The 14766-nt window shown below is 36.4% G+C and overlaps 2 protein-coding genes across 3 annotated transcripts; one reads left to right on the top strand and one right to left on the bottom strand.

Moving 5' to 3' along the window:
• Window positions 1-2459: 2459 nt before the first annotated feature.
• LOC112513317 (patellin-3-like) lies at window positions 2460-5360 on the top strand. Its single transcript, XM_025119547.1, has 4 exons — window positions 2460-3651; window positions 3793-3917; window positions 4017-4158; window positions 4778-5360. The coding sequence occupies exons 1-4, from the start codon at window positions 2548-2550 to the stop codon at window positions 5033-5035; spliced, it is 1629 nt and encodes a 542-aa protein (XP_024975315.1). The 5' UTR covers window positions 2460-2547; the 3' UTR covers window positions 5036-5360.
• Window positions 5361-6696: 1336 nt separating this feature from the next.
• LOC112513618 lies at window positions 6697-14518 on the bottom strand. Of its 2 annotated transcripts, XM_025119938.1 has the most exons (15): window positions 14448-14518; window positions 13999-14290; window positions 12825-12915; window positions 12604-12688; window positions 12276-12360; window positions 11347-11416; window positions 10605-10674; window positions 9997-10042; window positions 9658-9904; window positions 9357-9562; window positions 9022-9096; window positions 7825-7894; window positions 7656-7736; window positions 7223-7302; window positions 6697-7136 (listed from the first exon to the last, which is right to left on the bottom strand). In XM_025119938.1, the coding sequence occupies exons 2-15, from the start codon at window positions 14130-14132 to the stop codon at window positions 7058-7060; spliced, it is 1419 nt and encodes a 472-aa protein (XP_024975706.1). In that variant the 5' UTR covers window positions 14133-14290; window positions 14448-14518; the 3' UTR covers window positions 6697-7057. The 2 variants fall into 2 exon arrangements, with proteins under 2 accessions (XP_024975706.1, XP_024975705.1); XM_025119937.1 differs by lacking the exon at window positions 14448-14518 and having other exon boundaries at window positions 13999-14398.
• Between the last annotated feature and the right edge of the window lie 248 nt (window positions 14519-14766).

A 14766-nucleotide genomic window follows, 5' to 3' on the forward strand; every position in this document is an offset into this window, starting at 1 on the left:
TTTCGTTAAATGAGAGATTTTTTTGTTCTTTTATCAATTTCTTTTTTGTATTTTACACAATTAAAAACAATAAAGACCAAGATCATGAAATCAATTTTGATTTGTTAAAGAACAAAAAACCGACAAAAAGATGAAAATGTTCCTCGTTTAACAGAATTTTCTAACGACCAATGGAGGGGGGAATCAAATCCGGACAGTTTTGCAAACCATTATGACCATATTGTAATTTTAAAACTGTAAAAATAAAAAAAATATTATTTTTAACAAACCACAAGAACCAAATTTATAGTTTACTCTAAAATATGTATAATTAATAAGAGCATGTGTTGAACTTCTTATCTTCTAATTGATAGAAAGAAGTGGTTTGAATTTTTATTCCTTTTCTTATTAAGTTGGTATTATAGTCTAAAAAAAGAATTAACAAAAATCATTTTATTTTTATAAAACGATAAATGTTTGAATACGTAAGCATATTAAAAGTTAAAGATATTAAGGAATTATAAATGAATAGAAAAATATAAAAACCTGGTAAACACTTACCTGGGTAAGAGTCGTCACCCTCACTTACCGAGGAAGACTCTTCATCTTTATCATTGCTCTTATCCGGTAAGAAAAATTACCCGGTAAGCATTTAGTAAACAACTCTTAAGTTTTGTGTTATTAAAACAGAGACTTATATATCTTAGATGTTCTATTATGTACGAGTCATAAACCCCTTATTTTTTTAAAGGCTTCAAGCAAATAAGATGTCGGTAAAAAACCGAGTAGACATGGATTTACTTTTTGTCCAATAAGAACTTGGAAAGAGATTTTAAACTTTTATCACAAAAAATGGTCTTCTAAGCAGATTCTCTTAACCAAGAGTAAAAGCGCTTACTCGGTGTCACTTATCTTTACTAGGTGAACATGACAAAGACCGAAAATCTTACCTGGTAAGAGGCATAGTAAGAACCAATAATCTTACCTGGTAAATAAGGGAGAAGACTCTTATCGGATAAGTGAGGGAGAAAACTCTTAACTAGTAAGTGCTTACGGATTAAAACATGTTTGTCAACAATCTATTTTGATGGTCGAGAATATTACCTGAAAAGATAAGTGAGAATTATGAGTGTTGCTGTAAAATGTTTATCCAATAAGAATTTAATAAACGACCATTAAAACAAAAGCAGGTGAATCAAAGTTTTTTCTTAAAAAAAAAATAAAAAAAATCTAACACAATATCTTAGGTGTCTTCTGAGCTTTAGCGAGTACGCTATAATTGCTTTCAACAACAATTTCTAATTGTTTTAAATATTGCATCAAATATAAAACTATATTTAATAAATAATAATAAAACTTCAATTAAATATTATTTATTACAATTTAATATCAAAATAAGAGCTTATTAATAAATAAAATATTATACAACTCATTATTACACGAATCTAAGTCTTATTCATATAAAAAACATGATTTATTTATCAAAATTTGTTTTTTAATAAATAATAACGTAATTATTCAAAATAATTAATTTTTATGACCACCACAAATTTGGTCCCTATAGTTTGTCAAAAATAACGTTTTTATCCCTATATTTTCGAAAATATAAGATGGTTATCATGGTTTGTACAATATAAAGATTTAGTCCTTTTCTCTAATGGTCGTTAAAAATAGATCTTTTTGTTTTTTATCATTTACGTCGTCAAAAACCAAAAGAAGCGAACCATAAACCTAATTAGATTGGCCAAAAACCAAAAACAAATCTATGAAATGACAAAAAATGCCCTTCATTTAACATAAGTTTTTAATGGCCATTAAAAAGAAGAATTAAATCCAAATTTTTTTTTGATTAACCTGGATATCCAACCCGCTATGCGAGCCGACTAATCTCAGGACAAATATCTGCTTTGCAGATGGTTTAGAGTCACCGCATTTAAACCTCTGTGGCCACAAAGGGATTTTCATTCCTCATTGAATCTGGTACTTTTGATCTTTGGAATTAAGCTCAAACCAATCAGGCATCACCCTTACGGTTAAAACCCGAATATTTTTGCAAACCATAATGATGGTTTTGTAATTTTGCAATTATAAAGGTAAAAAATGTAATTTTCATAAATATCAAATTTCTGGTTTACTCTAAATTAAAATATATTGATGTTTAAAATGAAAAAAAAAGCAGAAAATAGAAGAAATATGGATGTGCCGGCCCACACCAATCCAACGGTCGGGAGTTAAGGTGGGGTAGCGGCCATCAATCACACACGATAATTGCACCCACCATTACCACGTAGAGAGAGTCTCGTTATACAGTACATCGCTGAGTTGTCAAATAGCGGTTGGGAAATATAGGAGGGTCCCACGTTTTATTGCACTGTTGCTGAGCTGGAAATTCAAAATTAAAAAATTAAATAAAAAAACGACAGACTGTTTCAAACCCCAAACCGCTCTTCTCGTTGATTTTAAAGCCCCCTCCCCCCCACCTCAAACCCCCACTCCACCACTCTCAAAATCATCAAACCCTCCTCCATTTTTGAGAATTTTCTTAGATCGAATTACTTCTTGTTATCCATGGCTGAAGAGACCTTAAAGGCTGCGGCAGCTTCATCGGAGGCTCCGGCAGCGGCTGCTGAAGTTGCCGTGGTTCCAGAGGCGGAGAAGGTTGAAGCCTGTGAGAAAGAAGCTGTGAAGGATGTCGCCGTTGAAGAAGAGAAGGAGAAGGTTACGGCGTCGATTTCATTCAAGGAGGAAAGTAACGTTGTGGGTGAACTTCCTGATCCACAGAAGAAGGCTTTGGATGAACTCAAATTGTTGGTTCAGGAAGCTCTTAATAAACATGAGTTTACTGCTCCACCTCCGCCACCGCCGGTTAAGGAGGAGGAGGAGGAGAAGAAACCCTCTTCCGCCGTTGAAGGTGGAGCTACTGTTCCAACGCCGGTGGTTGAATCTGAATGCAAAGAAGAGGAGAAGGTTACAGCGGTGGAGCCATCGGTGAAGGAAGTGACGGAGGTGATTGTGAAAGCCGAATCTTGCATCGATGAAGACGGAGCAAAAAAGATCGAAGCGATTCAAGAAACAATAGTAGCAGTCACCATGCCTGCTGAGCCACCAAGGACAGAAGAAACAGCACCACCACCGTGCGCGGCGGAGGAAACACCCATCTCACCAGAAGAAATCTCCATCTGGGGAATCCCATTACTCGCCGACGAACGTAGCGACGTTATCCTCCTGAAATTCCTCCGAGCACGAGACTTCAAGGTGAAAGACGCCTTCGCCATGCTCAAAAACGTGGTGGCATGGAGAAAGGAGTTCGGGATTGAATCACTGCTGGAAGAAGATCTGGGAACAGAGCAAGACAAAGTGGTTTACATGCATGGAGTCGACAAAGAAGGTCACCCAGTCTGCTACAACGCCTATGGTGAGTACCAAAACAAGGAATTATATCACGAAACCTTCTCCGACGAAGAAAAACGCACCAAGTTCCTCCGATGGAGGATTCAGTTTCTGGAGAAGAGCATCAGAAAGCTCGATTTTAGCCCAGATGGGATTTGCACAATCGTTCAAGTCAACGATCTCAAGAACTCTCCCGGACCTTTCAAGAGGGAGCTTCGTCAAGCCACCAATCAAGCCCTTCAATTGCTCCAAGACAATTACCCTGAATTCGTCGCCAAACAGGTATATAAATAAATAATTTCTCTTAATGAATTATTCCTTTTGTCCCAAAGGATTGTTCAAAGTTCTTTGGCCTATGCCCACCAGGTGTTTGATAGATGGTTTCTTTTTCTGATTTTGAGCTGGGGTTTGTTTTGTTTGAAGGTGTTCATTAACGTTCCATGGTGGTACCTGGCTTTCTATAAGATGATCAATCCTTTCTTCACCCAAAGAACCAAGAGCAAGTTTGTGTTTGCTGGTCCTTCAAAGACTGCTGAAACCCTCTTCAAGTCAGTACCCTTTTCCATTAATCTCTTCTTTCAATTGTTCATTTTTGGCCATCATATGTAATTTGAATCTAAGTTTTGATTTGATTTGATGAATCTCAGATACATAGCACCTGAGCTTGTTCCAGTTCAGTACGGTGGGCTTAGCAGGGAAGGCGAACAAGAATTCACCTCAGCTGACTCGGTCACTGAAGACATCATCAAGCCTGCAACCAAACACACCATCGAGTTCCCTGCTCCCGAGGTACTTAAAACCATGACTCAAAAGACAGTCTTTTTGTGTGATTTTGATCAAATTATGGATTCTTTCCATGTGGGAATTTTGCTACAATTCAGATCTTGAATTGCTTAGATCAAATTATGGTTTTTTTAATATGGGAATTTCGTTATGAAATTGATCTCAGAGCATTTTGAAGGGTTTCGAAGGAAATATGGTTTTTCTAATGTGAGAATAGATCTTGCAGACTTGATACAGTGAACACAGAACAGATTCGTTTGATTGATTTTAATTGACTATGGTTTTTTTTCCGTATGGGAAATCTGATACCATACTTTGGAACGAGTCTTTTGGATGATTTTGATGGAATTATGGTTTTTTTTTTTTTTCTTCATGTGGTAACTTTGTTAAAACATTATGCAGGCTTGAATGCTTGATACCATACCTCAAGACAGATTCTTTTAATGATTTTGATCAAACTTTGGCTTGTTTTCATGTGGGAATTTTGTGAGCAGAATCTTTTGGATGATATTTGATCAAATATGGTGTTCTTTTAATGTGGGAATGTTATGAAAGATAACTAAGAAGAGTCTTTTAGATGAAATTATGCTTTTCTTGATGTGGGAATTTTGTTAAAAATCTGCAGACTTGCACATTGGTATGGGAGGCCAGAGTGGTGGGCCATGAAATCACATATGGAGCCGAGTTCGTGCCTGCAACCGAAGAGGGTTACACCGTTATCGTGCAAAAGTCTAGGAAGATTGCAGCGACGACCGACGAGCCAGTGATATGTGGAAGCTTCAAATGCGGTGAACCAGGCAAGGTGGTTCTGACCTTTGACAACCAAACCTCCAAGAAGAAGAAGGTCCTGTACAGAAGCAAGACCAAATTGGGCTCTGACTGATTAAGAGCCATCAAATCCATCCATCCATCAAATACTGAAGCAGAAGGGGGCGTTGGGGGTTCATTTTTGGTGGGGCAAAAAAAGCACAGTTATTATTAAATTTTTTATTCATGGATTTATATATTTTATATTTTATATTTATATTTTGGGATTTGAGGAATCTTTGGACATGGGATTCTTTTTGGGGATTTGTCTGTTTGGGTTTGCATTGCATTACTTTACTTGCAAATACTATGTGCATTGTTGGACTTTTGGACCAAGAAAAGTGAAGTAAATTTGGAATTTTTTATACAATATATAGAAGTGGATGATGCTTTTGTCTGTGTCTACTAAATATCCCTTTTTTCTTTATTAATTTTTTTATTTGTCTAAAGTTGTTTCCTGGTGATTTTATTTGAAGCATGAGCTGTGATATCCTTTCCAATCTTTATATCTTTTCCAGCTCATCTCATCTCATCTCATCATTTATCAGTTGGGTTGAACCAGATATTTTAGATCTCTTTTGTTGCTATAACAGTTATAGTAATTGATGTTTGATATTTGTTGAATGATTTAAGAAACTCTCATGATATAGTGTAAAATGAAATATAATTATTTACGATGAAATTATGGCTATGAATGGTTAAAGTAGGCTCATTATATAAAATCATTCAGTGGGTTTTAGAATCATTAAGAGAGTTTTTTTTTTTGCCAAACAAGATTCACCTCTTAACTATTCAGATATTGTCTCTTTATGAAACTACTAAGAGGTAAAAAAAACAACCCTTAAAGTGTGCTGAAATAGAGGGGANGAAAGTTGGTTCCCCAAAATAAGAATCAGGTGAAAGTTGGTTTCCAAAAATGACGATTTTGAAAGTTGGTTCCCCAAAATAAGAATCAGGTGAAAATTGGTTCCATTTTGGTACAATTTTCCCTTTTTCAAAATACAATACCTGATAAGAATTTAAAAGCACGTCATTATAATAAGAAAGAATAAAAGTACAATCAGTGGCGGATCCAGGATTTTGGTCTAGTGGGGGCACCTTTAAAGTAGCTTAAACACTCACAAAGTCGTCTGATGTGTTTTTAGTCTAATTCCACCATTCCAAGAGATTTTTGAAGTTTTTTTGGATTATTTCGAGGGATTTTTTAAGGGTTTTTTTTTTTATCGATTTCGAAGAACTTTTCAGTTTTTTGATTGATTTCAAGAAACTTTCTTTAGTTGGTGGGGGCCTTAACAAGAAATCACTGAGGAGAACCATGGTAGAAAGTAAAAAGACAACTTTTAACCTTAGGAAAATTCTTTTTTTTTTTAATGGGGGACCCTTCCCCCTACCTTTTACATGGTAAGTCCGCCCCTGAGTACAATACTATAAAAAGATTTTATAAGTAGGTTGCTAACCCTTCTATTAAACATAGTCACGATAAATACTTTTAAACGCAATTTCTCTCTTTTGGGACTAACCAGTCAGGACCAAGACTCGATATCCTTGGTCCTGATCTGATCCGATCCAATCCCTACATCTCTAATTTCAAACATAGAGCGGAAAAAAAAACTCTATAAGATGATTGTGGTTACGTCTTCATATCAAGTCAAGACGATCACACTCGGACCATAACCACAACCAAGCTCAAACTCACAAGTAACCACTCAACAACCCTGAATTGAGTTACAATCCATATACTACAAAAATCTATCCCTCTTTATAAGCTTAAAGTTGTGGGCTACCAATAACTTCCACCATAGTTTTAAACAGTTTAAAGGTTATTGGCTCAATTTGCTACTTTTGGACATTACATATACAATGGTGACAGGCTTTTGAAATGAGCTGTCAAATGTGGTATCTCCATATATTTACATTCACTCTTCTTCTACCCACCCAAAAAAAAACAAAAACAAACCAAACAGGAGTCGCATAAGTTATCAAGAAACTGCAACTTTTGTATCTTCAAAGTTCTTGTTTTTTTTTTGTTTCAAAAGCTCCATCTTTCATTCCGTGACACGGGTCATGTACGGCACCGATCTTCACACGTCTTGAAAAGCTATACATCATATACAGGTAAGCGCTCCTCGATATTAACACGGCAAATAGGGCATTTCTTACACTTCTCACAGCAGGTACTGCACAAAGAGCGGTCATCTATCAAGATGTTGAAATTGGAATTTAGATACGATTGATGATCGTTTAAAGGAACAATAACGAGTACCTGCAAAGAATCCGATGCCTACACGGGAGGAGTACTGTGCTTATCTCTCCTTCGAAGCAAACACGACATAGAACTTTTTCCTGCCATAATTTGTTCGAGAGCGAGTTTAGTATGAATCAAACATCCAAAAAGTAGGAATACTTCATAATTTGTTCTAGCATTTTTAATTGACTAAATGACAACTTGACCCTTGATAACAGAGAGCGTAATGAATTTCTCCATCTCATAGTTAGGGGGAGAATTCGAAGTAGGCACTTACTTTTGTAAGTGGACCCTTTTGTAGGACAAAACTAAAACAGAAACTCGGACACTTATTTTGCGACAAAGGGAGTATTAGGATGCAATTTTGTCAAAATATCCGTCGGATGTAATCATATGACACTATTGTTAAGGCAATAAACATCGGGAAATAATCATGATTTAGAAATTTTACGTTTTGAAGTCTTTCGTACTCCTGTTGGCTAAACTTTGTGATTTCCGTCTGCTCACCTAGAGCTGCTTGAAGCCTCCAAACCTGAAAAAGAAGAACGACCATCTTAAGAACTAAGAAGCAAAAATAATTCACGAGGATTTATTTACGGATGTGTAAAAACGATGGTTACCTCCTCAGCAAGATCCTTCTTTGGCATTTTCTTTACAATTTCAGGTGGATAACCACAAAAAGTGTTATAACTGCACAAATACGCAAATGTCAAGAAGCAAAGGCATACTGTAAAACCATTTTGCAATAAATTAGCATCAACTTCTGATAAAACATTGTTTAGGATGTCATATTACAATTAGTAAACAAGTAGCCATACGGTAAAGTGCACGGAATACCAGCCAAAGTGGAACACTAAATTACTAGCATACACACACGTATATGTTAATCACTACATAACTTTACTGGGGTCTTTGTTAGCAACCTAACGAGCTTAATGGGATTCACATCTTATTCGGTCTGCTATACATTTTTGTTTGGCAGTGGCTTAATGATATAGAAAGTAGCTTATTCAGTAAGCTTTTAAGGGGGGGGGGGGGTGTTATGCAGAAAGCCAAGTTTTTCCAAACCTGCGCCTCCCAACTATAAAACATGCTCCTTCCATCCATGAAAAAAAATCCTTCCAAATAAAAACCCTACCAATCTATATAGACAGATTAAGGGCCGTTTGCTAAACACTTACTCGGGTACGCGCTTACCAAGTCCCATTACCTTACTGGACGAATATGGCGAGGACCAAGAATCTTACCCGGTAAGAGCGAATGCAAGGACCGAGAGTCTTACCCGGTAAGTGAAGGCGATGACTCTCCCCGCAGTTAGCGCTTGCCGGGTAAATTGTTGCATACGATGTTGTTTCGGTAGACTAGAATCTTACCCGGTAAGTAAGTGATAGTGTTGAATTTTACCCGCAAGTGTTTGGTAAACGGCCCATAATCCACATGAATAACTTTATTCATACAGGACTTGATGAAAAACCAACCAAATAGCCCCTACGTTTGATAAAAAGGTCAGAAGCACCTAACTTCTGACCAGCCATCTGAAGTATGTACTTGCTTTGTTTAAATACTCCCTCCGTCCCAATTTAAGTTTCCATGTTTCTATTTAAGTTTGTCCCAAAATAAGCGTCCACTTTCATACTTTCCAATTCTACCCTTGATTCTAAAATGGAGAATTTTATTACTTCCTCTATTATTAAGGGTAAAATTGCCATTTTGTTAACCAAAAAGTACAATAATCACACATTTCAGAAACTCCGTGCCTTTCTAGTTATGGACATTTAATTTGAGACAAACGGAGTAACATAAGAGTCAGTGCTTACCCTGAGGCCCCATCGTGATAGAGCCGTGCCTGTTCTTCTCGACTTCCCTCGTCTATAGACCACCAACCAAGCAGCCTGCATGTGTCATTAGAGTACAAACGCATAGTGAGTAACTTTACTCAGGTATCTGCAGCCCGTTGGACTCAGCATTTAACCTCGATGGCCAACTCAACCGGCAAATAGAGGCTAGGCTTTGGGGATCCTCCCCATAGGTCACCATATCGAGTCTCCTCATGGCGACCAGGGATTTTCATGGCTGTTATCTTCAAGGCCTCATGGGATTAGTCGAGGAGCGGAGTCCGCACGGACGCCCATGGTTAAAAAAGAAGGTATACCTGGAGCCACGGTGCAAGAACCCAAAGCAGTCACGAGCTCGAGCAGAAATCATGAAGTATGTTCCAGTGCCGCTCCCAGTACGTAGCAAAATGATAATTTTCTCCACCAATCTTGATGCAGAAAGTAGCAGTCCCACTCCTTGCAATAAAAATAAAGGAGAGAAAATGACGGGAATGGAAAGAGATCTAGCAGCAACAGGTTTTCCCTGAAATTCAAAACGAGTATCATTCACATGTGAATATCAACAAACTATATAATATCACGTTCAAACAACTTGAAGACCAAACAATTTATACATACCTCCAAGTGCATGCAAAGGAGAATTTGGAAAACGATAATGGGTATTTTCATTATGTGTCCACCGATGTCTTGCAGATTACACATCCCATCCTCGGAGGTATCCTCCGAGGAAACCACTAAGCCACTATTCCAATCAAGATATCTAATAGCAGTGGACGATGAACTGGCTTCAGATGTTCGCAAATTTCTGTGAATTACTGGATTAGACCACTTTGTACAAACAAGAAAGGAAAAGCATTCCGCGATGCTGAAAACCACAAAATTGCAAAGAGTTAGAATAGCTGGTAGCATGTCGAAAAGAAAAGATGCAAAAATCTAGGGGCATTAAGGGAAAGATACCCAAAATTTATGAGCAAGTCCCACCAGCCTAAAGCATCTACAAAACCTGCTAAATGAATGTAAGTAATTAAAAACCGTCATGGTGGGATGATTGAAACAACTAGCAAACAATCAACCATGTAAGCATATAAGAAAGCATCACATGCAAACTTCATAAAGCCTGAGGAAAAGGTAACAACAAAATATGCATGAATTGGGTAAGTGCTAACTGAGTAAGAGGTTCGGTTGGGGTAACCGCTGGCTAAAATTGTTGTTTACCAAGTGTTTCGGGTAAGCACTGACCGAAACACTAAACGAGTCAGAAAGCGAGCATATTTGTGGGTCAGAGTCTGTTGGAAATTAGCATCCATTCTTACTGAGTAAGAACCTCTTACCTATTAAGAGGTGGCCAACAGGTAGTAAACAATCTCTAACCCTAGACCAATAAATTTTCTTTACATGTTGATTTATTATATAATTAAGCATTCATAACATCAATGACTTCTTTCGCCATATAGGAAACAAATTGCCTAGCAAGAATGTTGATAAAGGGAAAAACTCATGAAAAGATTCCCAAATATATATTTAAAATTAGCATTAGAGGATAGTCATTTTGGCGAAAATATTACCGGATAGCTTCAGAAGGGTGAACACAGTAGCGGCAATGAAGAAAACCATGGAGATAGCAACCCAGAAATGCTGAAAGGAAACAGAACTACCAGTTTATAGTAGTTGGAAGAAATTTCATGTGACCATAAAGTTTCATCATCATAACAAAACACGGTTGATATTGCTTCTTTGCACCCTTGATATAGAGTTATTATGTAATAACAATAGCCAACATCCTGCACTTGGGATTACCTGAAACAGGTTGGCTTCAGGGGAAAACCACATGAAAAGGGGAAAACTGAGGAACACCCTAATAAACCATTCATTTGTCCGGTATGCACATGTGCAGAAAAGGCACACGTGCATAGAAACCAAGATACATTTTCGATTACTTTTATGCACATGTGCATACCAGATAAATTAATAGTTATCAGGGTGTTGCTCAGTTTTCCATTTTTTGTGGTTTTCCCTGCATTGGAGTCTGCCAGAAACTTCTAGAATTACAAGTTAACAAAAATAAAGCCATAAAGTTAGAACTAACTACTTGTTCATTTATGAAATAGAACAAGAGATGGTGAGAATCAGCATTATTTGGCTCGTGAGTTTCAGCTTTTGTAGAAGATCTTTTAGTATTTTGTTGTTAATGTTTAGAAAGATGGGAGTTGGAAACTTCTAGAACTTTTAAACTCTTATGACAAATCGAGCTCTTCCACTAAATTATGGAACAGAAACAAAGGCACCCAATTTATCAACTGAACTTACAGGAAGTGTCTCCCATATTGCATCATCGCTCACACTTTCATCATCTCCTGGTAGTAAGGCCTTGCACATCCTATATATGATAGATTATCAGTCCTATACGTAGCAAATTAGCACAAATGGACTCTAACGGGCATAACAAAATTTCAAAAACCACATGCGCTACTGCATGGGGAACATAGAATACTTGACTCATGCTAAATATTTACATCAGGTGAAGCAAACAAGATAATATGTATTATGTGTATGTGTGTGTGTATATATATATCGGGGGAGGTTCAAATAAGAAGGCTAAATATCGTGAGAAGGTAAGAAAGGAAGGTTCTTATGTGAATCATTGAAAAAAATCCATTTGAAGATGCATATGTGAACCTAAATGAATAATTTGAAACGTCGGTTCACATATGTATCTTCAAGTAGATTTTTTCGGATTTTATCATTGAATTCACACATGAACCTTCCCTTCTTACCTTCTCACGAAATTTCGCCTTCTTGTTTGAACTGACTCCTATAATATATACATATATATACAATGTTTACAAGAACAAAGCAGGTCCAGATATCCTCATAATCACTGCCATTACATTCCAGATCATCAATCATAAGAAGACTACTGGATTACGAATGAGTTTGCTACTCTCAACCAAAGAAAAAGCAATGCAATGGCACAGTGATCAAGGAAAAATGTCAACCTACAAGACAACAATATGAGACAACTAATTTTGCCTCGACCAAAAATCATCAAGTTCTGAATTATTATTGTGTCCCAAAGACAGTCGAAACTGGATGGTGCTTATTACTTCAGTAAGTTTATTACTAATATCATTCAAAAGAACATATAGATCACGTTGCAAACAAACTTGTGTTGACAAACAAAATCAGATTATCGGGTATACAGAGAATTGAACAAACAAAATTAAAAAAACAATCACCTGAAATTGTCAACAAGAATGGCTACTTCAAATGCCAACAGAGGAAGGAAGACAGTCTGCAACCTTACTGCCGCAGGCCTATCAGCTGTATAAAATAAATTAACAACAAATCAAAACTTTGACTGAACACATACATGAATGGAACTTTTTCTAAGATTAGCTGTCAGCATACAAAAGGGTAGAGCTAAAGCGACTACACACTTATTTAAAAAGTGATTAGTTTAAAGGGGGATTTAGACTTTAGAACACCAATAAACAGAAAAGGAATATAACAAAATTGGGTAAAGCTGAAACAGTATTGGGACAAACACTTAATTTGGGGTCATACCATGGTAACTCTCCAGAAAGACGCAAAGAAGCAGTTCAAATGCAATAAGCAAAGGTGTGGCAACAACTGCATGACATGGTGCCCACTGCACAGAACAGAAAGAAAACGTATCCCATGAAGCACACATAAGACAGGGAAATTTCACTATTTTCACAAGGTGCAGGTTGGTCTATAAATTATCAGTCTTATTCCTAAAAAGAAGTAAAATAAAGATGACATACATCACGGCCATGGGGAACTGATGGTGCAGGTAATGAGAATCTTCCTCGGGCAACAATCGCGTGAAATAGAAAAAGTGGGAAGAAAATGACCCTGCATAATAGAGTAAGAACAGCTGCAAATGAGAAAATTGCATCTAGAATAAATTATATATCACAAATGGTAGCTCTGTTTGGTGATCTCAACTCTGTTAAAACTAAATATACTCTTAATTATACTTAATATATTCATCTAAAGCAGAAGGCAAATCGTCCAAGTATCAGCAAAGAAATCAATGACTAAAAGAAAGGTTTCTGTACTGCAAGTTTATCTTCAAACAAACTTAGGGCCTGTTTGTTAGAAGCTTAATAAGCTTACTGGGATTCGCAGCTTATTTGGTCGCCTATAGATGACTGTTTGATAGTGGCTTAAAAATATAGAAAGTGGCTTATTAATTAAGCTTCTGGGGGAGCTTTATGTAGAAAGCCAAGTTTTTTCCATACCTGCCCCTCCCAATTAAAGAACACGCTTCTTCCATCTATGGAAAAATCCTCCCAAACAAAAACCTTCCCCATCCTTACAGACAGATTAATCCACACAGACAGCTTTATCCATACATGACTTGATGGAAAAGCAATTAGACATCCCCTTATTGTTGTGAAAAGGGTTTCTCAAATATACACTCGCAAATCATTGCTTCTAACAACTTCATATGGAAATATAAGATCATATTCTGTAAATTATACAAATATTTCCATAACCCATTCTACAAAACAGTAGCTGTAGCACCTTGTTCACCTAATTCACCAAGAATAAATTATGAATATTTATAAAATGCACATCTACAATCAGAGTTACTTCAACTATCACAAAAACTAGCACATGCAACAACCTAATTGAAGTTGTCCAAACCCCATGAAGAAATGCTTGAATTCTGCAATTCCTTAATGAAATATAACAAAAATTAAAAAAGAAAACTTTGGGTATGAACCAAAATCTAGTTTTCAATCCAAACTTCTTTAGGAACTTTGAGAAAACATGTTTCCTCCATCCCACAAAGCATTTTCAAAAAGACGGAAGAACCAAATTCAAAAGCAATCACACATATAGGGAAACCCCAATAACATTCCCATAACAAAACAAACAAAATTAAATCCATGCATAATAACATAAGATAAATAAAAATAAAAAACTGACCACCAAGAGTAGGGAACAAGATGATCGAGTTTGAGAACAAGCAAGGATGTGAAGCAGAAGAGTGCAGTATGAGCAGAGAAAGCCTGTAAAGAGTTTGCTACTCTGCGCCAGCTCATATCTTTCCTTACAATCATACGAAACCCTAAATTTCAGAGCTTATTCAAACGACGACTGAAGAACACCCTAAAAAATCTGGCGATTTGAAGACTGATTCTTGATTAGGGTTCACCTGAAGACCAGATAGAAGCTTGTTTATCAAGTGGGTGCCATTGATACAGATTCTTCTGCAATGCTATTGGTTTGAATGATCGAAATGAGAAATTGAAATTGAAATTGAAACTGAAATCATAATCAAAACAAGAAATCTTGACTAAAGACAAGAAATTGGCATTGTTTATCCAAAATTATGTTATAATAATGAAATGATTTTATATTGGTTTTGCTACTACGACCTGAGAGCTGCCTTCACGCCAACGCTACGTAACGCCCCTTGTTTCCATTTGACTCATAAACTGGAATCAATGATGCTGTAGCATTCTTTTACTTTTATCCATTTATTTCTTTTTTATTTTTCATTTAAAAAAACAATACCTAATTTCATAATTATTATATATATAATATTAAATACTAATATTAACGTATTTAATATTGGAAAGATTCTTTTCAGTCAATTAATAATTGACTAGTTGTTTATCCGCGTAATGCGGCGGGAGCCATGAATTTTAACGATTTTGAAGTTCCACTGGTTTTATAAGATAAGATTTAACG

This window comes from Cynara cardunculus, assembly GCF_001531365.2.
Source record: "Cynara cardunculus var. scolymus isolate 2C chromosome LG 5, CcrdV1, whole genome shotgun sequence".
NCBI lineage: Eukaryota > Viridiplantae > Streptophyta > Magnoliopsida > Asterales > Asteraceae > Cynara > Cynara cardunculus.

Excerpts from the sequence above, each read along its gene's own strand:
- LOC112513317 (XM_025119547.1), top strand. The coding sequence starts at position 2,548 with ATGGCTGAAGAGACCTTAAAGGCTGCGGCAGCTTCATCGGAGGCTCCG. Across the intron at positions 3,918-4,016 it reads ACTGCTGAAACCCTCTTCAA|ATACATAGCACCTGAGCTTG; the intron begins GTCAGTACCCTT and ends GATGAATCTCAG. Across the intron at positions 4,159-4,777 it reads TCGAGTTCCCTGCTCCCGAG|ACTTGCACATTGGTATGGGA; the intron begins GTACTTAAAACC and ends AAAAATCTGCAG.
- LOC112513618 (XM_025119938.1), bottom strand. The coding sequence starts at position 14,132 with ATGATTGTAAGGAAAGATATGAGCTGGCGCAGAGTAGCAAACTCTTTA. Across the intron at positions 12,689-12,824 it reads CAGTTCCCCATGGCCGTGAT|TGGGCACCATGTCATGCAGT; the intron begins GTATGTCATCTT and ends TGTTCTGTGCAG. Across the intron at positions 7,137-7,222 it reads AGGCATCGGATTCTTTGCAG|TACCTGCTGTGAGAAGTGTA; the intron begins GTACTCGTTATT and ends CTCTTTGTGCAG.